Below are 26,719 nucleotides of genomic sequence, written 5' to 3'. Positions count from 1 at the left end.
ATGCTTGGCTTTGTTTTACTGCTTATTTGGTTATCAATTTCCCTGGATTATTGTGAGGGGGGAGAGTTTGTTCAAGTTCTTATTGTTAGTTAACTGTATTGAAAAAATATTAAAACAGTAACAACAACTAAAAGTAATAAAAACAGAATCTGAAAATTCAATGCAAGAACAAAATCGAGCCCACTGACTGCACACTGTGTCCTTAAGGAAATTATTTCCCTCAAAGTACCCGAGATTTTGGAATCTTTCCTCCCATAATAGAACGATTTACTCACCAAAGTAGAGGTACTGCAAATCTTTGATGAATTCGAACCACTTGATGGCTGTATTTCACACGAGTTTTAGGAAGTGCAGAAAGAAGAAAAAGATGGTATATATATTCAGAATTTTGTATGGAACATTCTGAGGATTAACATATATATATATATAGACTGTTTACACCTTTTAAGAAAAGGCACCTGTTGGGAAAAGGTTTGTCTGTTGAGGAAAGGTTTGCAACTTTTCGGACAAGGTTGCAACCTTTCAAAAATCCATTGGAAAAAACGGATGGAAATTTTAAATTAATCCGGGAAAGAAACGGGTCGCGGGTCGCGGATCAGGATTTTTTTTCACTTAATTAATTAAATAAATAAATAATATTAATTAATTAAAAATTTAAAGAAAATTTGGTCCAAAAAGATTATCAATCAATCATATCAATTGACCAAATCCAAATCCAAATCCAAATCCAAATCCAAATCTAAAGCCGAAGCCGATGCCGAAGCCGAAGCCGAAGCCGTAGCCGTAGGCGTAGCCGAAGCCGAGCCAAGCGAGCGACGACGACGACGGCGCGAGGAGAGACCTTCTTCTTGACCCTTTAGCAACATGAAGGAGTGCTTCTACTTTTAAGTAGGAGACTTTTTATTTCCACCAACTATGTGGGACCAAAGCTTATTTAATAAAGCAAGAGAGAACATATCATTTCCTCTCCACTTCTTTTTCCCTCAATTTCCCATTCAACCTATCAATTAAACCCAACAATCCTCCACATGAATGGGGAATGTCTACAAGATAAAGGAATGCACGGATAAGTGTGTGATATACAAGCGAAGATTAATTGCATCTAGATAAGTAGGTTTCCCTTTGAACTTTCCATAGTGAACTTATATAGGATATACTCGATCAATCGGTAGATGCGATATCTTTGAACCGTCGAACTTTGTTGTATAACTAGACAACATAAGTCACACAATCAATCATCAACTATCTATGGTTCTCACGGTTGTGTTCGTTTCAGCCATGAACACCGCCTGGTTTCGTGAATGCATAGAGAATGGGCCTTTACCGTCATTCCCCTTGAAGCGGCTTATACTTCACATTCACATAGGTGATTTCTAAATGTGTAGTCCTATAGACACACTATCTAGTCATTTTCCGTCAGATTTAGATAATTATTAAAAAACCTTTAAAGCTTTATTAACTCATTAAAAAGCCTTAAGATTTTATCCTTTGTTTCTGAACATTGTCATCATCACGAGAATGGGTTGAGTTAATTGACAATGTTGAACCGTCAATCATAACTTTGTTTGATCTCTTTGAACCTAGTTCTTGGGATCTCCAGTCTACTAGGTAGAGTTACCGCCATGTTGACTTGTCCTAGGCCTTAACCCCATTCCCCTCGATGATCTTTCAACAGCTTCTCTAGATAAGCCTTTTGTTAGTGGATCCGATACATTATCTCTTGACTTTACGTAGTCAATAGTGATAACACCATTAGAGAGTAGTTGTCTAACAATATTGTGTCGCCGTCGAATGTGACGCGATTTTCCATTATACATAACATTTTCTGCCCTTCCTATTGCTGCTTGGCTATCACAATGTATACATATGGGTGCCAAAGGTTTGGGCCAAAATGGAATATCTTTCAAAAAATTTCGAAGCCATTCAGCTTCTTCACCAGCCTTGTCTAAAGCTATAAATTCAGACTCCATTGTAGAGCGGGCGATGCATGTCTGTTTTGATGATTTCCAAGACACTACTCCTCTACCAACGGTGAAAACATATCCACTTGTGAATTTAACTTCAGATGATCCGGTGATTCAGTTTGCATAACTATATCCCTCAATTACTGCGGGATATTTATTATAATGCAAAGCATAGTTTTGGGTGTGTTTCAAATACCCCAAGACTCGTTTCATTGCCATCCAATGAGTTTGATTAGGATTATTCGTGAATCGACTCAACTTGCTAATAGCACATGCTATATCTGGTCGGGTACAATTCATAATATACATCAAACTTCCCAAAACTCGTGCATAGTCCAATTGTGAGTCACTTTTACCTTCATTCTTTTGAAGTGCAAAACTTACATCAATTGGAGTTTTTGCAACATTGAAATTTAAATATTTAAACTTATCAAGTATATTTTCAATATAATGTGACTGTGATAATGCTAGACCTTGTGGAGTTTTATGGATCCTAATTCCTAAGATTAAGTCAGCAACCCCTAAGTCTTTCATGTCAAATTTGCTGGCAAGCATACGCTTCGTAGCATTTACATTGGCAATGTCTTTACTCATTATCAACATGTCATCAACATATAAACAAACAATGACTTCATGATTTGGAGTATTTTTAATGTAAACACATTTGTCACATTCATTAATCTTAAATCCATTTGCTAACATTGTTTGGTCAAATTTTGCATGCCATTGTTTAGGTGCTTGTTTAAGTCCATAAAGTGACTTAACAAGTTTGCACACTTTCCTTTCTTTACCTGGAACTATGAAACCCTCAGGTTGTTCCATGTAAATTTCTTCCTCCAATTCTCCATTTAAGAAAGCCGTCTTAATATCCATTTGATGAATTTCAAGACCATATACAGCTGCAAGTACCACTAACACCCGAATAGATGTTATTCTTGTTACCGGCGAGTATGTATCAAAGTAATCAAGACCTTCTTTTTGTCTATAACCTTTGACCACAAGTCTTGCCTTATATTTATCAATAGTGCCATCAGCTTTCATTTTCCTTTTAAATATCCATTTTGATCCTAAAGGTTTATTTCCAGGAGGAAGATCAACCAATTCCCATGTATGGTTATTCAAAATTGATTGAATCTCACTATTGATTGCCTCTTTCCAAAATGCTGAATCAGAAGAAGACATTGCGGCTTTAAATGTTTGAGGCTCATTTTCAAGCAAGAATGTCACAAAATCTGGTCCAAAGGAAGTAGATATCTTTTGACGTTTGCTACGCCTTGGATCCTCTTCGGTTGGTTTACTTTCCTTTTGAACTTATCTTGGTCGTTTAGATCTTTCACTTGAGGATTCACTTTTAGTTTTATACGGATAAATATTTTCAAAAAATTCAACATTATCTAATTCAATTACCGTATTAACATTAATTTCAGGATTGTCCGATTTGTGAACCAAAAATCTACAAGCTTTGCTGTTTGTAGCATAGCCAATAAAAACACAATCCACGGTCTTTGGTCCAAGTTTTACCCTTTTGGGCAAAGGAACTTGGACCTTTGCTAAACACCCCCACACTTTAAAATATTCCAAGTTGGGTTTTCTTCCTTTCCATAGTTCATATGGAATAGTTTGTGTTTTGCTGTGGGGTACTCTGTTGAGTATTTGATTAGCTGTAAGGATAGCTTCCCCCACAAGTTCTACGGTAAACCGGAACTTATTAATAAAGCATTTATCATTTCTTTTAATGTTCGGTTTTTCCTTTCCGCAATTCCATTTGATTGTGGTGTGTAGGGGGCAGTAGTTTGATGAATAATTCCATATTCTAAACATATCTTTTCAAAAGGAGATTCGTATTCTCCACCCCTATCACTTCTAATTATTTTTATCTTTTTATTCAATTGATTTTCCACTTCGTTCTTGTATTGCTTAAATGCATCAATTGCTTCATCCTTACTATTAAGCAAATATACATAACAATATCGAGTGCAATCATCAATAAAAGTTATAAAATACTTCTTTCCACCACGAGTTGGTGTAGACTTCATATCACAAATGTCTATGTGAATCAATTCTAAGGGACTAGAATTCCTTTCAATAGATTTATAAGGATGCTTAGCATACTTAGATTCAACACATACTTGACATTTTGATTTATTGCAATCAAAGTTAGGCAATATATTTAAGTTAATCAGTTTTCGCAAGGTTTTATGATTGACATGTCCTAAACGTGAATGCCATAAATTATTTGACTCAAGTAAGTAAGAAGAAGCTTGAACTTTATTATCATCAACAACCATTACATTTAGTTTGAAAAGACCCTCAGTGAGGTAGCCTTTTCCTAGATACATTTCACTCTTACTGACAACTACTTTGTCTGAAACTAGAACACATTTGAATCCATTCTTGATAAGAAGGCCGGCAGACACCAAATTCTTTCACATTTCTGGAACATGATACACTTTGTTCAGCGTCACCACCTTGCCGGATGTCATTTTCAGAAATACTCTTACATATCCTTCAATCTTACCAGTTGCAGAATTTCCCATATAGATCGTCGCATCAGGTGCTGCAGGGGAATAAGTAGAGAAGGCTTCTCGGACTGCATACATATGCGAAGTAGCTCCCGAATCAAGCCACCATTCTTTGGGATTACCTACTAGGTTGCATTCTGATAGCATTGCACACAGATCATCAATACCTTCTTTATTTTCCACCATATTGGCTTGTCCCTTTCTCTTGTCCTTTTTCGGAAGACGACAATCTGGAGCTTTGTGTCCAACTTTTCCACAATTATAACAATTGCCCTTGAACTTTTTCTTGTTCTACTCCTGATTTTTTCCAAAAGGTTGCTTCCTTTTCTTATTCTTTGGAGCAACATCTTCAACGATGTTTGCTCCCATAATTGTTGAATTTCCACGCAACTTTTTTTCTGCTGTTTTGTTATCTTCCTCAATCTTGAGACGAATCACAAGATCTTCCAACTTCATTTCCTTACGCTTGTGCTTTAGATAATTTTTGAAATCTCTCCACGAAGGAGGCAACTTTTCTATCATCGCAGCCACTTGAAATGCTTCATTAACTACCATACCTTCAGCAATAAGGTCATGAAAAATAAGTTGTAGTTCTTGAACTTGGGTTCCAACAGTTCTGCTATCTATCATTTTATAGTCTAGGAACTTAGCAACCACAAATTTTTTCAAGCATGCGTCTTTAGTCTTATACTTCTTCTCAAGTGCATCCCATAATTCTTTAGAAGTTTTCACAGCACTATAGACATTGTACAAATCATCATCCAAAGCACTTAAGATGTAGCCCTTGCATAGAAAATCTGTCTGTGTCCATGCCTCAGTAATCATAAATTTTTCATTGGCTGGCATATCAGCAGCGGGCATAGGAGGATCTTCGTTAGTGAACTTCTGCATACCAAGAGTTGTAAGCCAAAAGAACACCCTTTGCTGCCATCCTTTGAAGTTGGCTCCAAAAAATTTTCCTGGTTTTTCTGCCGGTGGCACAGAAGTGCGGCTTGTTGCAGCAACAGTCACAGAAGTAGTAGCAGTATCACTTGTCATTTCTTTTCACTGTCAAAATAGACAAATTGTCTTAATATTTCAGAATATTAGACCTTTTACAAAAACAACGACGAAGTTTTTATACTCTTCAAATCGCTGTACAAGTATGAACTTTAATATTCCAACGAAGTTTTTATACTCTTCAAGTCAGAATATTTATTTTATACGGAGTAGAAAACCACACAGGTTTTAGTCTCCAAAGACAGAATACAGTTTGATCAGAAAACAATAATAATAGTAATTTCCTTAAGATTGTTAGTTAACTGTATTGAAAAAATATTAAAACAGTAACAACAACTAAAAGTAATAAAAACAGAATCTGGAAATTTAATGCAAGAACAAAATCAAGCCCACTGACTGCACAGTGTGTCCTTAAGGAAATTAAAAATCCAAAGCCGAAGCCGTAGCCGGAGCCGGAGCCGAGCCGAACGAGCGACGACGACGACGGCGCGAGGGGAGACCCTCTTCTTGACCCTTTAACAACATGAAGGAGTGCTTCTACTTTTAAGTAGAAGACTTTTCATTTCCACCACCTATGTGGGATCAAAGCTTATTTAATAAAGCAAGAGAGAACATATCATTTCCTCTCCACTTCTTTTTCCCTCAATTTTCCATTCAACCTATCAATTAAACCCAACACTTATTTATTTTAGGTGTTCTGCTTCTTAGAAGGCAAGACTAAGTCTGTGATAAAGTATGCAGGTTATTTGTTAGTTGCTATCCATCCATATGGAGCATACGGAATAATTTGGTAATCTACCTCCCAATTTTAATCACAATATTGAAAATAAGATAAATAGAATAAGTGATAAACTAGAAAGAACCAAAGGGTGTATGGCCATGTGGTCAATGAGTTGGGTTGAGACCCACGAGGTCTCAGGTTCATTTTTTTTTTGGTGCTACTTTTGAGGATTTAGTACTTATTAATCCTAAATTTTAAGACATTACGGATGGATTTGCCAAGTTTATAGTTATCTTGGGTATTTTGATTTACTTCTTGCAGATTATACATATTTATGTTGGGTTGTTAGATGTGGAGTAAATATATTGCAAGTTTTAGATGTTCTGTTGCATTTATTTAGTCAGCAGTCTAGTTGAATCTCCTCATGTCCTGCTTGCTCAAGATGATATGGAAAAGCAGGGTAAGTTATTCATATCCTTTTGTAGGCTATGGATCGAGCTCACAGGTTGGGCCAGCGAAAAGTTGTAAATGTTCATCGTCTCATTATGCGAGGAACCTTGGAAGAAAAAGTAATGAGTCTCCAAAGGTTCAAAGTGTCGGTTGCCAATGCAGAGAATGCAAGTTTGAAAACGATGAATACAGACCAGTTACTTGATCTATTTACTTCGGCCGAAAGTAAAAAGGTGATTTAACACTCAACTTTGAATCTATAGTCTTTCTCTCGATTCCTTGAGAATTAGAGATGCATGTATGCTATTTAACTTACCAATGGTGATTATTCTCAGGGAGCCAGTAGATCCAAAAGAAGCGATGAAAAATCTGATGTGGACTCAATCTTGCCACGTAGTGGGAAGGGCTTGAAAGCCATTCTCGGAGGATTGGAGGAGCTTTGGGATCAGTCACAATACACAGAGGAGTACAACCTGGGCCAGTTCTTAGCAAAGCTTAATGGTTAATTATCTAAACTTCTCTGCACATTGCATTGGAATATGCTGAGCAAGGTAGGGATGAGATGCAGCTGTGCGTTCCATGTACAAAGTGTACATTCTTTGAGTCTGCCCACAATTTTGACGATTAGAGGTAGTTCTCTTTTATATTGTTTTCGTGATAATTCTAGGCAGGCAAATACATTTTTGGACTCCATTGACATAGAAGAGTTTATAGCGGAGCACAGTTGTGGGATGCCCCTGTTAGGAAAGCTGACATTTGTAAATCTTGGATGATGTAAATACATTCAGCTTTTCTTTATTAATTGATGCAATCAAAAATGAATGTTGGTTTCATTGTGACCCGTGTTTTCTTCAATTTGTTTTGTTAAATCACATTTTCAAGTAGTAGCTCTCCCTTCTCCAACATTTTCGATTGCTCTTTCAACTGTATACAAGGTGTAGAACTGGATTGGAACTATGTCAACAATCAATATGACAGTGATGAAGATATATGAGGTTGTTAAACATAAGCCATTTAATTTTTTCTCTTCTTAAACAATCCCTTCAATTCAGTTTATATTTTTAGGAATCTTCATACTCAAGATATACAAACATGTAATTAATTTACAAAATGCTAATGTAAGCTGGTTTACTTGCTTGATTATTTGAAATATTAGATACTAATTTGTATTATGGAGCCACTCATCATTATATCTCGTTGCATTACTAGTACCTAAAATTTTATACGTAGCATAAAAAAGTGTACCAAAATAGGTGTTACTAATACATAAAGCTAATGCATGCATTATTTTTGTCAATAATGATCCCTAGTGGCTAGTTGGGAAGAATCGTCTGAGTTTTTTTTTTTTTTTTTTCGAGGAATGTATCCTCAAAATCCTTGATAAACTTAACAATAATTTTTTCATAATATATTGTATTATATTGTATTGTCTTGATGAATACACACATGGATATATTGTATTTTTTTTCATTGTTATACAATGTCACACATTAATAATTTCAAAGATAAGCTTACAAGGAAAGTAATGTACGGAATAGATAGTAAGGTAAGCTAGGATAAAATAAAATTATTAAATAATATAAGTAAAGATAAAATGAGAAGAAAAAAATAATGCGACGACATAATCACACGAATCGATCATTACACAAAATGAGATTCTTTATCGTTGTCTAATGATGAATTTTAACAAATATGATAAAAATTTAAATTGCTAGCAATCAAAACAAAACAACCACCCAAATAAGCTGCAAGACAAATTGGATTAATCAAAATCCAGAACACCCTTCCAAAAAAATGGGATTTGAAATCTTGAACATTAAACAAGTTATCTTATCTGCTACAACAGTCAAAATGCGATCTTATATTGTAAAAATTCAAATTAGTTAACTGTAAAATATATTATGATAAGGAAAAAAATAATACTCAAAAGGAAATAAAAAGAGAAAGACAAAAACCAATTTTTTTTTAAAAAGGCGGAGAAAAGGTACTTCCCTTGTACAATTTATGAGACACAATCAGTGGCGGAGTTAGAATTTTGACTAATGAGGTTCAAAATCTGAAGAGGTAGATACACGAATTAATCGAAGGGGGTTTGACATCTACTATATGTACATAAAAAATTATTTTAACCATGTATAAATAGTATAATTTTCTGTCGAAGATTGTTCGAATGAACCCTCTAACCACAAGGTGGCTCCGCCACTGGACACAATTCAAATTTCGAGAGTCAATCAGTTTAACTTTGACCTTGAATTTGGCATGAAATCTTTGATTATTTTTTTTGAAATAAATTTATATATTTAAAAACTACGCAAAAGTACTATAAGTAATCATAATTAACAATTTAAAAAACATGAAAAAATTACACATAAATTGACACAGGTCAAATATTTTAAAGGATTTTACACTTACATGGACCATAAATAAATATAAGCTCTCAATTATATTTAACCACATATTCTTGGTACAGTCCAAGTTTGTGGCCTTAACATCCTTTCATGACCATTCAAAGCCATATACTTTTCCCAATCATCAAGTGCCATAGTTAAGTCATGCATTTTATTACCAATTCCAATACAACAATTAGCATGCATTGTGCAAACAAGATTAAGATCTTTGCTTGGCTCACAAAATCCCCCAAATAAAGCAGTATCCAAGAACCTAATTTTCAATCCAATATCTTTGATGAATGGATTGTGTTTGATCTTGTTGAGCACATCTTGATCATGATTTCCTGGATAATCCTCTCTTGATTTGTACCAAAATTTGTAAAATTGGATGGTACGTTCATTCGATTTGACATAATTGAAACCTCCATTTGGTGAATTGTCCAAGTTTGTTGAGTCGTACCAATAATGATCACAAGCAATTTGGAAATCGGCGTCCGGGTAAAAATGTGCGAATGGTCGTCGAAACCATAATATATCAGCATCCTAAATAGACACACACATAGAAAGTACTTTTTATAGCTAGCATTATATAGAGCAATACACACACATAGTTTCCAAAGTAGAAATAAAATTAATGTGAAACGACACATGTGAAACTTGTTTCTCTTACTTTTACTATGAAAATCATTTTACTCATTTTTAAGGAACTTATTTTTCTACAGAAAATATTTTGAACAGCCAAACATAAGACAATTAAAAAATATTTTCCCAAACACACATAAGGGATGACATGTTCTTGAAACCACTTTGAACCATTTTTCTTAGCTAGCTAGTTCACCAATTATATATGGTTAGTAATTACTAGTATTCTTTTTGATGATCTAGCAGTCTAATGATTTTCTTTCATGGTTGGTGTATACAGAAGTAAAACTTTTAAGATTTAATACATAGACGAATCTTTAAATTTGTTAGTAATAAAATTTTATTTAGACACTCGAATTACAATTTGTTTTAATAAAACACACTTGAATATATGATAAAGTATTCCTACTAGACACGTTTGAGAATACACACAAAGTTTTTTTCAAAATTTGAATCGAAATAGTATTATAGGAACACTTTATCATATATTCAAGTGCTCAATTAAAACAAGTCATAATTCGAGTGTGTAAATGAAATTTACTGATAAATTTAAATTTACATACCGTGAAAATGAAGTTATATCCCATCTGAAGAACATTTGTTAGAAAATCAATCCTTCTCCACATCATCTTCAAATAATCTTCACTCATAAAATGAGCTTCACCAGAGAAATCAACACCTTTTGTTGTGAGTGCATAGCAATGAAGTTTTTTCTCCAAGCATCTAGAATATGATGTTTTGTCCAAACATGCAACTAAAACATGTTTCAATAATGGCTTTGTTTGGTTTCCAACTCTAAAACTTTTCAAGAAAACATCAAATATTGAGTTTGGTTCTGTCCATGCTGCATTTAAGGTTGTTATTATCACTGTTTTATCTCCCATTGCTGCTTTTTCTAACACTTCCTCTAACTTGCTTATTTGCTTCTTCTGAAAATGTTAAGACAAATTTGTTAATGATTGAATAACAATTTAAGGAAATTTTAAATGAAAAATAAAAACAGTCTGAATTTTCTACAAGGTATTTTATAATAAATATACGAGATAATTACAGTCCAATGTCTCTGGGTGATCTAGTTTACAAAATAGTCAGCAAATATAAATAATTTTTATGAAGCATCAAGTGAGCATTTGGCCCCAAGTAGTTTTTGGGAAAAACTTGAAAAACATTTAGGAACTTGTGTTTGTCCATACAATTTGCCATTACTTGGCAAATATATTTGGCAAAATCCCCAAGTTTCCAAGTTCTAAAAAAAATCTAGAAATTGGGAAGTTTTAAAAATTTAAAAATAACCCCAAGTTTTTATATTTTATAAAAACACCAATCATTTATTAATTCCAACTAAATATTTATCTACCAACTTACTCCATTAATATGATCAACCAATACCATTAATCCTTCTTAAATAAAACTTATCTATAAAAATGTCCACCGATCCTCTTTAATGAAATTTCTCTCAATGAGCCAACAACCATATTTTTATTAAAGGAATGTGATATTATTTGCAAGACTATAGGAAAAGTGAAAGATAGCCTAAGAATGACAAAGAGTTATTTCACTATAGACATGCCTCTTTGTGTAATGTAATTGAAAAAATAATTGATACGTGAAAAAATAGATTCAGAATACTATAACAAGACATGAATAATTATAACTTAGATATGCTAGTGAAAATAGTAATTGTTTATGTCGGATTACATAACTTTTTACGTGAAGAAGACGTTATAATAATTGAATAAAGTGGCCTAAATATTTGTTATTAGTCAATTTTGGAAAATTCTTCTGCTACCTTTGTGTAAAAAATAGACATTTTTGTAGTTGTGGTCCGCCTGAAATCCAGGACCATTAATTATTATTTTTCATTGGGGCAATCACATTATGAGATTCACGTATCTCATAGTCAATGAACACTAGTGTGTATATAGTATGTATATTAATTAGGTGTAATAATATGATAGTTTCAACTAGTTTATTAACATGACTGAAATATACATAATATATACACTAGTTTTCATTTTGTTAATTTTTATTAGTTTTTGTGCTCCTAATTTTATACTAAAAGAACTTATTGAATCTCGAGGGATACACTTATATACTAAGTGAAATATTTTTAAAGATAATGTCTTTGACACGCTCAAGTTTTAAAAAATTCTCTAAAAATTTCGTGATCAACTATTTTTCATAAAATTTACACTTTGTACATATTCCGTTTTATAAACTATATGACCGAATAACTTAGGCCCATAATTATCCCTAGAATTAATAATTACGTACAACAAAGCATAGTTATTTGAATTTTATGCCACTAATAAAGAAAGAGACGATTTTCTCTTAAAATTAAAAATTAGGGTGTGAAATGTATTCTAGGTATTAATAAAAAGTTAGAGAGAGATTTCGTCAAGGAAATAGAAAGGATGGTCATGTATTATTAAAAAAAAAAAATAGATTTTCCAATATAAATGTTGAAATCCTTTTTTTTTTCCACTCGATATCTGATATCCATATTGGAGTCCGATCAAATTCGGATCTGCATCGGAAAGTCTCAAGTAAATTAAAGTGTTCTCTAATAAAGATGACTCTTTACCCAAAGAAACTCGAACCCAATGCCTCTAATTAAAGATGAAGAATGACTTACTACTGTATTTGGTATAAATGTTAGAAATTCTACTAGACCTACATTATTATCATTATATATAGATATATACCTTGATCTAGAATATTGACAAGTTGGGCTACATTGAAAAGCCTTAGTTGTAATTGCGTGAAGGATTTTCGTCTTAGCATACATTTTTTTAGGAAAAATTACTTGAATGAGTATTTTTTAATAAATAATTACTAATTTTAGCGATATTTTATTTATTTATTATCATTTATCGTAATACATAACAATATTATGATAAATCTGCACTATATATTAAAAGTGAATTATGCATATGATATAAATGTATTATAAGTGTTTTAAAAATATATTATGCTTGTTTTGTAAGAAATTGACACAATGTATTATAAGTGTATTAAAGTGTGTGATAAATGTATTATTCATTAATAAAATTTGTATTATAGGTGTTTTATAAATTGTTCTCTTTAATATATATTAACATATTGTAAGTGTTTACTGAAAATAAAAATATTATCGCTATAAATGGTAAATATTTTTTTAATATAGTATATTTACATACGTTTTTTTAATCACTTCTTCTAATTGGTTGATTTAATAGATGTGACATTTATACTATAAAGAATAATGCCCTTAAAAGTCTTACTTTATCAATCAATTTTGCAGAATAAAATAAGATAAACTAATACTAGTAAAGAATATGGATTCAAGATAAATTTTCTAAAAATAGAGGACGTTATCAACCATATTTCGTGTCAATAATGGAGTAATCACTAAATAGTACAAAGAATTTAAGGATGATAATGAAAGTTAATTCAGATTTGGCTGTAATTAACTGAGATTTAATTAGCACGTACGTTCTTTAATTTGTCTAAGTAAATGTATTTGTTTGAGGAAAAAAAATCATGTTTCTTTTGTCACACGTTGATTGTATAAAACTTTTTTTAAAATTTTTATCAAAAGAGGTTTTATATTGAAGAATTGTTTGAGGTTGTTTTTCATTCATTCAAAAAACGCTTAAAAAATCTCCAAAAGCAAAAAAGAAAAAAGAAAGAAACATCAACTATATATCCAGACACTAGTTTTTGAATCCACAAACTTTTTCTTCTAAAAGCTTTATTAAAGAAAAATTTTCCAAATGTTAGAAAAAAAAATAAGTAAGAATTTGTGTCTTACAATAGTATAACTGTTCAATAAGAGCAAGTGCAAGTTCTAATATCAAAAAGTAAAAAATGTAGACAAATTTAATGGATCGAGAACAAATAATAATTGCTTTATTGGCCAAAAAAATATAAATAAAAAGAAGAAAACTTACTTTTAAAGGTAAGGTTCCTTGTGTAGAAACATTTGCAGTCGTACTATTGTAGCCATGAAGGGAATTTACCACCGCAGAGCCATTTGTGTTTACATAGTTGGAGTTAAAAGCAGAAGACGGAACATGTTTATAAGAGTTATTAGGAATGAATTGGAGAGGATTATTATAAGAAGAAGAATGATAAAGAAGGAGAGATGAAAGAGCAACCACGAAAAATAAGAGAAAAAACTTCACAACGTTACGTGAAGAAATTATTTGTTGATGGTGATGGGGATGGGGGAGGCCACCATTCAACAATTTCTCTTCATCCCCTAAGTTGTTGTTGGTTCCTCCTCCCTCTAGATTTGCCATTAATATTCTTGTTTGAATATAATGTTAAATTTTTGCAATACAAATGAACTTATATATACCTATATATATATATCCCTTTTTTCTCTAAATATATATGTTCTAGTCAACTCTCATTTAATATTCCCTTTTCCAGAGTAAATTTTAAAAAATCTATCTTTAAATGTTTATTCAATCATAAAATTTCATTAGATTTTAAAATTTTGATCCACATTCAACAACAACAATAATATATTGAGTGAAATTCTATTAAGTAGGGTCTGAAGAGGTATAGTTTACATAAATAGACTTCATGGAGGTAGATAAACTATTTTCGAAGGACTCTCGACTCAAATCAAACCAAAGTAAAAAAAAAAAACAATGAAGAAAGTATAGCTATTAATAAGAAAAACAATATAAAATCTACAAGAAAGAAAACAATAATAACAACAAAATAGTGCGATCTACCTTCAAATTCTCAAAATTCGTTTTTTTTACCTTCCACTCACAACACTTCATTTTTTTTACAGGGGTCCTAGTGTAATTAACCAAAAGAGAAATTACCTAATAATTGGATCCAAAACTAAGTCACATTCAGGAGTTCTAGTGATACCGTCATGTGTTCCTCCGTTTAAATTAAAGGTAAATCAGTGCCAAAGTTGATAGTAAGGTTAAAATTAAACGGGTACTCATGAAACGATGAGTATATTTAAATTAGGGAAAAGACTGAAATATGTCATCGAACTTTCAGAAAAAACTTATTTATGTCATTCTTTAAAAGCTCGGTTCATCTATGTCATTATTTTTAACTCTGATTTTGCAAAACCATCCAAATAACTTTCAACATTTTTTCAATTGGAGTTTTGGATCAAATATACTTTTTTGCTCCTTCTTCTTCAAGACCATCAAGAACACATGAAGAACACCAAGAACTATAAATTTTCAACTTTTTCAATTTTTAACAAAATCATCTCAAATTTCAAGAGTAGAATCCCTCCGAGCTAGATACCAAAATTCAATATCTTTTGACTTCGAATTCAACGAGATACACTTATTTTTTTTTCCAAAGTTTCAAAACTTTAACCTCCTTTTATGGTAGAATTTTCTCCACAACTCTAAATCACTTGAAATTTTGAACATAAACTCAAAAGATATTGAGTTTTGATATCTAGTTCGGAGGGACGCTACTATTGAATTTTGAAGTGATTTCGTAAAGATTTGAAGAAGTTGGAATTTGTAGTTTTTGGTGTTCTTCATGTGTTCTTGTAGCTTAAAGAAGAAGGAGCAAAAAAGAATGCATTTGATCCAAAACTCCAATTGAAAAGTGTTAAAAGTTGTTTGAGTGGTTTTGCAAAATCGGAGTTAAAAAATAATGGCATAAATGAACCTTTTTTCAAACGGCAACGGTATAGATGAGTCAAACTTTTAATGAATGACATAAATAAACCTTTTCTGAAAGTTTGATGGCATATTTAAGTCTTTTCCTTTAAATTATTTTGAACAGCATATGGATGTATTTGAGCTTTTTCATTTTATTTGTATTGAAATTTGTTTTTAGTTTTATTTTTCAAAATAGGGGCGGGAAAGAGAAAATGGGAGAAGGGATTATAAGGTGGGAAATTGAATCCTCACTAATAAAATAAAAATTCAGATAGTTAATCACTCGAGCTACTTTAATTTTCCTATATTATATTGAAATTTGTACTTTTGTCTATTTTGATTTTTTTTCAAGTACAGTAGTACAATTTCTTTGTTAAAATTGACCATATCAACCAGTTGGGCAAGTGCATTAGAAAATGATACTCTCTCCGTCTATATTAGTCGATCATTATACAAAAAATAATTATTTCATATTAATTGTCCACGTTACTAAATTAAAAGGCATCAATTGAATTTTTTTTATATTACCTTTGTAATTAAATTTTTTTGAAAGTGTTCACATTTATTTATAAAATTTCCAAAATTTTTTTAAGGAGTGAATTAATAAAATTATGTTATTATCTACGATTTCTTAAACACTATACAAAATAAAAAACGATCAACAAAACAGAATGAGTAATTTACATAACAAGAGGAGTCTAAATCGACCTGTCTAGCGTAATATCATCATTTATTACCAACTATAATTCTCCTTAGTAATTAGCACATAAACATTATTAATTAATACTTGGATTCCAAGAGCCCAGTGTCTTAACTACCTTTCTTCAATTTAATTTGTAAACTTTACCTAAATTCCATAATGGAAAAGTCTAATTACTATATATCCCTCATTGTATCAAAATTACCCGATATCCCCTTTTTTTTCAACTTTTCTGATACATTAGTTTTGTATCTGATACATCAATTATCTAACGAGTAATTAATGAAGATCATCTATTTATGGATAATATCTTAATATAAGGGATGATTGGTTCTTTAAATCAATTACTAATCTAATTAATGGGATTAATTTGGTTAAAAAAATAACGGTTGTGAAGTTGAAGATTCAAGCCAAAAAAACAGAGCATAAATTCAAACCAACTTCGATTTCAATTTTTTTTTTCAGTTTTGGTGATACATAAGTTATGTATCTGATACATCAATTGTTAAAAAAATCAATTGTTATGTCCATGAAGATTCAAGCCAAAAAATAGAGCGTCGTCTCGAATGGAAAAAACAGAGCATCAATTCATACCGAATTTGATTTCAGTTATTTTTTCACTTTTGCTGATACATAAGTTATGTATCTGATACATAACTTTAGCTGTAGAATAGTTAATGCACATCAGCTATTTATGGATAAAAGATTGACTCTTTATATCAATTACTGATCTATTAAAGAAGGCGACAGTTATGTACGTGAATTTTAAAAATTAATGTATCGGAATCATTAAATATTGAGAAATGAGAATCTGATACATGTGCATGATGTATCATAATAAATAAAACTTGATTCGTGTATCAGAATTCACCAAATGTGACACTTATGAATATTATACTCGATACAAGTTTGATACAATAGAAATATAAAACATAAACTTTGATTTTATATTCGATTTTGACACCAGAGAAAAACATAGTAAATCTGATGTATGGAAATATTAAAACATATTAAATCTCATACATTATAATTTATGTATCAGATACATTAAAAGAATCAGAATCACCTAAAATGTTTACTATAAAAAAAAACTACTGGACATCAATCAGTTCTCCTTGGTTTGGAGAGATGTCTCTTCTAGTTTTTTTTGGATCGTCGTTATCGCTAACATAACCATCCATGGCCTTCTGACAACAATATCTCCACCTATTGATGATTCAAAATCATCAAGAAAATTAGCCCTATATGCCGTTCCGAATCTTAATGGGTGGGACGGGATCTTCTTGATGACGTATTTCATTCCCTGCATTGACATGAAAATGGTTAAATACAACTTGAACTTTATACATAAATACGATGTATCATATGCATTAAAATATCTGATGCATGAGATGAGAATCTGATATATACAGAAGATGTATCAGAAACAATTATATATTATATTCTGATACATAAATGTAGAAGTATCAGAATCATTAAAACTTGAAACATCAAAAAATGACACTTACACATGATGTATCAGAAATAGTAAATCTCCAAAAAATTGCATTTGAAAAAAACATTATGTATCTGATACATAAATGTATATGTATCAGAATCATTAAAACTTGAAAATAACAAATACTGAGACTTAAAGATGATGTATCAGAATTAATAATTCTCAAAAAATTGCATATAAAACAGACATTATGTATCTGATACATAAATGTAGATGTATCAGAATCATTAAACTTGAAATAACAGAAACTGGGACTTAAACATAATGTATCAGAAATAGTAAATCTCAAATAATTGCATTTGAAAAAGACATTATGTATCTGATACATAAATGATATGTATCAGCTTCGTTAAAACTTGAAACAACATAAAATGACACTTAAACATGATGTATCAGAAATAGAAAATCTCCAAAAAAATACATTTGAAAAAGACATTATGTATCTGATACATAAATGTATATGTATCAGAATCATTAAAAATTAAAACAACAGAAACTGACACTTAAACATGATGTATCAGAAATAGAAAATCTCCAAAAAAAATACATTTGAAAAAGACATTATGTATCTGATACATAAATGTATATGTATCAGAATCATTAAAAATTAAAACAACAGAAACTGACACTTAAACATGATGTATCAGAAATATAAAATCTCCAAAAAAAAATCCTTTTAAAAATACATAATGAATCTGATACATAAATGATATGTATCAGAATCATTAAAACCTTCACAAAATTTTCATTCTAAAACAAAAAACTTAATTGAACACATACCTTTGGGAGATTAGGGCGTGTTGTAACCCCTTCAATCTTGTTGTCTATTTCTTTGGGTGCATGTTTAACTGTAGCTTTCGACTTCAATTTCTCACGTAGCTTATTCATCACTGTTGGATCGTTACGATGTTTGGATCTAACTTCGTCGTAACCTTCCCAAGACGAATCAGAACCAGGAGAAACAAGAATTCGTTGATTTTTAGTGGACTGTTTGAGACCATGAACGGATTCCATTGAAGGTATGAGAAACAAAAACAAAAAGATTTACAGAAGAAAATAAATGATAAAAATTTAGAAGATTTTTCAAAGATTTTCAGAAGAAATCAAAATATAAATTTTTTAGGAGAAATTAGATTGAATGAGGATGAAGTAAAATTTCATATAAGGAAAGATTGAAATATATCTTATTTGGAACCTTGAAATTGATTAACAGTTGAAGAGTAACAAATTAACTAGAGCAAATTAGGGCAAGAATAAAAGAATAGGCGGATGTATCAGAGAGGTATAGAGAGAGAAAGGAAAAAGAGGGAATTTGGAAATTTTTTGATGTATATGGGAATAAAAGTAAATATATTAGGGAAATATGTGTAAAAGGGTAATTTTACCATTTAATTTCTATCTAATTATCCTTACACTGAAAGGACTTTTTAACTTACTGTATACTTCATTTAGTTTTTGACAATATCTTCAAATTTACTTTAATTTGAATACACATATATGTTTATCGATGTAACTAATTAATAATAATTTGATTTTTTTTTTTTATTATTTTTTTTTTTGGGAACAGACCCTACACGAGGCTCCCACCTCTCGTGCACAGTCAGGGGTTGAGCATCACCCCCAAGCCTTACCATAAATAATCAAAATAAAATACAAGGAGGTGGACATAAACCTTACCTCCGATCCTATGGTGGTTCATAAGTCGGCTAACCTCTTAAGGTCGGCTAACTCATCCCCGATACAGAAAGAGACTAACTAGAACTAGAAAGCATTAAACCTGTGAGAGGACTCCTCTCGGTACAAATCAACTAAGAAAGCATAAATGAGGGAGACTCTCCCCTTCCATGAGAATACAAGAAAGTAGCCTACACTAGTCCTATTCAAGAACAAGTATACGAACCTTCTATCTCGCATGGGTTGGGGAAATTCTTTTCATCTTTGCTTTTTTTAGACATTTCGTACCAAGTAGGTCCAAGGAAAATTGCAGCAACACCAATCGTAGCCAAGTTGGTAAAATTAGAGATAAACATGTTCAAGAAGGTTGTTTTATCCTTTTTAATCTTCTTCTCCTGAAGCTTGCCATTCCTATCTTGTCTAGCTTTATGTAGCCCTTGGTTTCTTGTGGAAGTTGTTGAAGGTTGTAGAAGTGTTGTGTATTATCAAGTGTATGGCTGTACTTAGATAATGTATCAGCTGGAAAATTTGCTTCCCGAAAAACATGTTTGCATTGGAAGTATTCTAGCAGTTGGACCAGTTGTTGGAGTTCATTAACGTAGTTTTGAATGTTCCAGGGTGGTTTGATGTCCAGATTCAGCCACTTGATCACAAGTTCCGAATCTACTTCCAATATTACTCTATTATAACCATGTTGAATGCACCAATTAATGCCAAAACTGGCTGCCTGCACTTCCGCTTGATTATTTGTTCCAACTCCCAAAGGAGAGGCAAAAGCATATATCAAATTACCCTTATGATCCCTTACTATTCCTCCTGCTCCTATCTTTCCTGGGTTGCCTATGGCACTCCCATTAATAATAATTTGATGAGATCTATAATTAATTAAGTCAATCAGAACTTTAGTGTTGACAAGAAGTTGTCCCCAAACGCATTAAACAAACGAGGGAAGGCATCTGTGGTGAGATGAATATGGATTAATCATTAATCACATGAATTTCATCACTTATATTTATCATTTTTGGAATAATTATTTAATAGTTGATCATCTTTTTGTTTTTATTACAACTTATGGATCTTACCACGATTGTCCAAAGAAATATTTGAATAAGCTGAAAATTTTATGAAAAAATATTAAATCATGATCTAAAATTTTGTAAGTTATTCAAATGATAGATGATATATTAATTTTTTATATATAAGGTTGAGAATATACGGGCAAATGTTAGATCGATTTTGACATTGTTTGAAAGGACAACTTTTCAAGGGTTGTTATTTGCACAATATTTTTAAATAGGGACAAAATTTAAATAGTAATATTAAAAGGGGACATTTTCATAAATCAACAATTTAATTAAAAATTTTGAGTTTGAATCTTCAAACAGAATTTCTTTTAAATCTTTGAATATAAAAAATCTGCCTTCTCATTTAATAGGTCTTATAGAACGTAAATCCAAATTAGTTGAAATTCTAAAACAGATACCAAACACTGGAATGGAGCCTAATGTTTGCCCATCATATTCTCACTTCCTTGCTATATACTTCTCCAACAAGTATTATATTTTTAATTTCATTTATATTTTCCAACTTTTACAGGTTCAACTGTAAGTACTATTTTTTAAAGTTACAATCCATTACACTTAATCCTACATTTTATATGAGATGAGTTGCTAACGACAAAAATATTTGTGGCTCAAAAAATATAAGGAAGGATAATTGTATAACATAATCAAACGAAAAAGGGATAAATTTGATCTTTCCACAATACTAAATAATAAATATATATTACCCTCTTCGACACCTTTTAATTTGACATAAAATATATATAAAAAAATTAACATTTATGAAATTTATGATCTAAAACAAATCGCAAATAACATTTAACTATAAATTATTTTATCAAAGATAAAAAAAAAATTAAAAAAAATATTTTTAATTATAAAATATAATATTTTTTTTAGATGAACTAAAAAAATGTATTACATAAATTATAAATTGGGACAAGTAAATACACATCTTGTCCTCTTTTACTATTAAAGGATATATGCATTTTGTTCGGGGGAATATATGAGGTAGTCGTTGGCTTTAATTATTTCAAAATAACCCCAAAAAAAAAAGTTTAGCGAAAAAGAGGGTTTATAAGACGCGTTGCACCAAATCATTTGTATTATTTTAGGGGTGTTACTAAATTATTTATTAGAAATAGACACCATTTTGATTTTGCAGCTGATTGGTTTGTTATTTTTATAAAATAAAAACAGTCAACGCTATTCTTCTTATGAAAAATAGAGTATTGAACAATAATTAAGTCATAGAATAAAGTGGTTCAATGAATCCTAATAAAATATCTTTAAGATACTGAGGGAAAGAAGGAGAGTTTCGAGGTAATGATAAAGTTATCTTCGTATGATATATAAAGATTATAAGTTCGAATTGTGAAAATAATCTTTTATGCTTATATTATAATAGAATATTATCTAAATCTTAATCCTTAAGATTTTTACAATGTGACTCTCTTTAGACGCAAATGAAAAATAATATGAAAGACTAATTTAATTTGATTTCTGGATGTTTGACTTTGCATCGATCGCTTGAATGATCTCACACACAAGTAGAAGAGACGCAAGCTCTGTCAACAGAGTTAAACTTAATATTTTTAATCATTCAGCTAAATTCTTTTTTTAATTGTCTAGTCGTAATAAATTGTAGTCATTGCTGGTATATATTTAATATATAATAAGTATACAAATTGACTATATACTTATTATACATTGTATATTAACTAATACTCCTTCCGTCTTATTTTAATTGTCATGTTGCGCTTTTTGAAAGTTAGTTTATCTAATTTTTAAAGTTAAATTATATTACTTTAACTCAATATTATAAAGTAAAAAATTAGATATTCAAAAACTATACGAAAAGTATTATAAGTTACAATTTTTTTCATATCAATATGATAAAAAAAAATATATCTTAAAATATTAATCAAAGTTTATATAGTTTAACTCTAAAAAAAAACTATGAAAACTAAAATGGGACGGAGGGAGTATTAGTAAAGAATAATTAAAAAATTATTTATTATTAATCATGGATTGTGTTTTGGGCTGCTATACAAAATGCAGGTTGAAAGCGTAGACCTTAGCTTCGAATACAAAATGAAGGTTGGAAATTTTTACCTTGTTAAGAAATTGTACAAAAAAGTAAGCATGAGTAGTCATCAAATGATGAACATTAAGGACTACTAAATTCGAGGATTCAAGAAAAGGGGAGTGATAGTATGCATGATGATATTTCAATGAATTTCTATAAGCGATCAAGAAGGTGTTTATCATGGAGGAAGAGGCCAAAACAAATTTAAGAATTACGGTGAAAAATAAGGGAAAAGAAAGGATTGCAGACTAGATTTAAGGTATGCTTGTTGTCCACTCTACTTTCAAGATTGATTGAGTCTTAAGTGTACTTTAGTAAGAGTGTGAAGGATTTAGTTGCCGTAATTATCTGTCCGCTCAAGGCGTTGCAAGCAAATGAGTTCTAAAAAACGTAAGAAATCATGGTCAACATTTTTTTAGTGCTTCATCAGGCTATTTACTACAAATATTTTAAGGGAAACTTAGACAAATTTCACTAGTTTATGACCTAATCACATGCCTTGGCATGAGTTTTTGAAACTACCATTTAGGCCAGATTTTGATCTGCAGATACATATATCTATACATCTAGATACATGTATCTCGGATACATGAGGTGAAAATTAGGTGTAATTTATTCTAGATTCAATGTATTCAAGTGAAGTCTCATGTATCTGAGATACATGGACTCTCTCACTCGCCTCTCTCCTCTCTTCTCTCTCGTTCACCTCTCTCCCTCTTTCTCGCCTCTCTCCCTATGTATCTATATTTTAGAATGTATCTGGCATTTCAAATACATGTATCTAGTGTGATTAAGATATATATATTTGGGATACACCTCACCTCTTTCCTCTCTCATTCACCTTTCTCACTCTCTCGCTAGCCTCTATCCCTATGTATTTGTGTATCTGATAGCAAAATACACATATCTAAGTGTATTTGATTTGAAATTTGGTATTAAATTTTTAATCAAAGAGACATATAATTATTTCTAACTATAGGGAGAATTAATAAATATAATAGGAATGTTTGTGTAATTAGATATAGTTTTCCCATATTTTATTGGGGAAATCACCTAAATGTACAATATTTAAAAAATATTTACCACATAGAGCAACAAAATTATTTTAACCATATATAACAAATTATTTGAATTAAATTAAGTATGGTACTTATTCTTCTAAAACTCTCACCCCCTATTTTCTCTTCCCCTGTTTGTCTCCAAATTTGCTACACCAAAATTCTCTCTAATCTTCTCACCCATAATTTTCTCCAAAATTAGGGCAATACTTACCTTCATAGCTTCTCAACCACGACTTTCTACAACATTAATACTCCAATTTTGGAATTAAGTGATGTGTATTCGATGGTTATTGCATAAGAATGACAAAATTTAGGTGAATGCAGATTTGAATCAATTGAAGAATATTGTGATTTTTGAGTAGAGATTTGTGATTAGTTAAAGGTTTGAATGGTTGAATATTTCATTGTTTGAAGGTTTGAATTAGATTGCATACCTAATTCATTAGCGATACACGATTTGTATTCAGTTGTGATTCAATATGAAAGTTAAACATGGTTTGGACTACCAAGCTTAGAACTCGTGCTTTGTTACTTTGGTATAGATAAACTTTTAAACTAAGGAAACATTAATCAAATACTCTCAAACGTCTTCTTTTTCTTTCCCTGTTTGTTTCTCTGTGAGTTGCTACTTCACATTTTCTAATGTTCCGATTTCATTTGGTGTTATTGCTTTTTTTCTCTAATGTTTGTTCTTTTGGCAAGTCGTTTCTTCAATTAATTTTGGTTATTGCACTTGTTTGTGCTAAAGTTTTTGTCATATTCACATACACATCCAAAAAACCTAATAGAAGAAATATGTTTGCTATACAACGGTTTATTTTGGGTTTTGACAATAGTTTGTCTATGTTGATGTTTTGCCTTTGACGATTTAAGTTTTATATAGTTATAGTGTCTCTAGCTTTGCTTAAGGATGAATGGAGCATTCACCATGGAAGATAATCAAGAGAAGAGGGAGTCAATGATAGAAATTTTATTTTTTGTGGCCTATAGATCACTAAAGGTTGGTTTCATTAGATAGAAATTTCATTCATGTCTAATTCTCTTCTAATTTAAGTTTAATGTGTATGTAATACGTTTGTTGTTCAAGTTTAATTCATTTTTGTGGTCTACAGATCACTGAAGGTTAGTTTTGTTAATTATATATTTTATTCGTGTCTAATACTCTTCTAATTCAAGTTTAATGTGTGTGTAATACCTTTGCTGTTCAAGTTTAATTCATTTATGTAGCCTACAGATCACTAAAGGCTGATTTCATTAGTATAGGTTTTATTCGTATCTAATTCTCTTCTAATTCAAGTTTAATGTATGTGTAATACATTTATTGTTCAAGTTTAATTATTTTTATGGCCTACAGATCATTGAAGGCTGGTTTTATTAGCTACTGTTTCATTCATGTCTAATTCTCTTCTAATTCAACAAAACAAATATGCAGGTCTCACAACAATGGTTAATTTGGCCGTATTCAGGTCTCGCAAAAAAATTACGTAATGAGGATTGAATTATTGGAGGTGATCTAGACTCGTATTCTAATAATAACAATCTTGCTTTTCGACATCCGATATGAAGTCATGATTTCAAAGCAGCGTTTGAACATGTGATTTGTGATCGTTATTTGAAATCGATCCCGAATTCTTCAAAAAACATGATTTGGGATTTCAAATCATGATTTCAATTTTAAATAAATAAATGTGACCTTTAACTTAATTTCAATTGATATTTATGTCCTTCAATTTTGGGTATGATGTACAAGTAAACACTTAAACTTATACAAAGTTGAATAAATAGACACACACGTCCTACATGGCAATTCACGTGAGATATGCTCGAAATGGTTTGTTTATGCTATATAAGACGCATGTGTCTACTTATTCTACTTTATACTAAGTTCAAGTGTCTATTTATGTACATCCAAAATTAAAAGACGTAGAGGTTAGTTGAGACGAAGTTAAAAGGACATGTTTATATATTAAGTCTTTAATATAAGCATACACAATCTATACTTTCTGTATAAATTATCCCTTTTGTTTACCTATAGGTACAAGGTCAAGAGTAGAACCACCACTATCAGCCTATTTTGGAAATACTACTTATGTAATGTCAGTGAAGACAAAAGCTGGTGAGCTGCTAGGGAAAGGCCTAGGATGGACAGCCAGAAGTGGCATGACAAATAAAGGTGATGGGAAAGTCACACTTTTACCTGGGGTTGAAGAAGGAAGCATAATTATTGAAGTCTGTCTTTTACCTGAGACATGGGAAGCATTAGGGGAAGATAAAGAATTTATGGAGGCTGTCTCTGTTTAGAATGTCACTTATATAAATCACACTAGTACATAGTTTCAATAATTACGTATCTTATTCAAGTTACCTTTATCGTATTTGCCTCTAGATACATTGTATCTAGCAAATGCATCTCATCTTTCTTTAGTCTCGCTCGCCTCTCTCCTCTCTCTCACTTGCTTTTCTTCGTCTGTGTTTCACAATTTCAATCAAATATGCACTGATGTATCCAGTATATCTGTGTATATCAATTTCATCCAATGCATCCAACATAAACATGCATTGATGTATCTATGCATAATATCCAACGTATCTATGCATATATAGTTATAGATTGGTTTTGAGAGGGCATTGATGTATCCAATGTATATGTGATGTATCTACTGTATCTGTGCATAAATACATATATGATGTATCCAGTGAATCTATTGTATAGATACATTCTTAGAAAGAGACAAAGACGAAGATATAGTTATCCAGATATATGTATTTGTTCATGGATACGTATGTTTGGTGTAATTATACTTTAATTAATGGCCCTTCAGTGGCTATACGGTATAAATTGTGTAATAAAAAGAGGGAAGAGATAGAAAGAATTAATAAATATGATAGAAATATTTGTGTAATTAGATAGTTTTTCCTGAAAAATAACAAACGAATGAAATTGGGCTTGAAACTAATAAAGATGGAATCAATTCATGAAGCCCAAACTAGTGGTCTAACCAAAAGAAGCTGGATTTTTTTATTGGATTTAATTAAATGTTTAATTCAATAATTAAATATTTACGAACATATCCCCCTCCCCCCCCCCCCCCCCCAACAATCTAGTAGGAGCTTCAAACTCAATACTAACGAAAGCAACAAACATCAGCCAAAGAATTGGAGGCTAGGAGGGGGTGTCAGATTCCATAAAGGAGACTGGACCATTGATTTTATTTGCAAACCCCTCATACAAATCCAACTATGGTTGAACTCCCCTCAGACAAGGGCTGCAACTGACCCTATGACCATAATCTCACTTCCTTAGAAATA

General features: G+C 31.2%; 1 protein-coding gene and 1 long non-coding RNA gene across 2 annotated transcripts; one reads left to right on the top strand and one right to left on the bottom strand.

Annotated features, from left to right (window-relative positions):
- Nucleotides 1-6,815: 6,815 nt before the first annotated feature.
- Nucleotides 6,816-7,489, top strand: LOC129889502 (uncharacterized). Its single transcript, XR_008766922.1, has 2 exons — nucleotides 6,816-6,889; nucleotides 6,992-7,489. It is a non-coding gene; the product is annotated as an uncharacterized LOC129889502 (long non-coding RNA).
- Nucleotides 7,490-9,026: 1,537 nt separating this feature from the next.
- LOC129889501 (uncharacterized protein At4g15970-like) lies at nucleotides 9,027-13,988 on the bottom strand. The gene is made up of 3 exons (XM_055964814.1): nucleotides 13,621-13,988; nucleotides 10,252-10,617; nucleotides 9,027-9,589 (listed from the first exon to the last, which is right to left on the bottom strand). Exons 1-3 carry the CDS (start codon nucleotides 13,969-13,971, stop codon nucleotides 9,104-9,106), a joined length of 1,203 nt encoding a protein of 400 aa, XP_055820789.1. The 5' UTR covers nucleotides 13,972-13,988; the 3' UTR covers nucleotides 9,027-9,103.
- Nucleotides 13,989-26,719: the final 12,731 nt, after the last annotated feature.

Source organism: Solanum dulcamara, chromosome 5 (assembly GCF_947179165.1).
Source record: "Solanum dulcamara chromosome 5, daSolDulc1.2, whole genome shotgun sequence".
In the NCBI taxonomy this organism is placed as follows: domain Eukaryota; kingdom Viridiplantae; phylum Streptophyta; class Magnoliopsida; order Solanales; family Solanaceae; genus Solanum; species Solanum dulcamara.
Note: the sequence above shows the minus strand (reverse complement) of the source record. Positions and strands in the feature narration are given on the sequence as shown.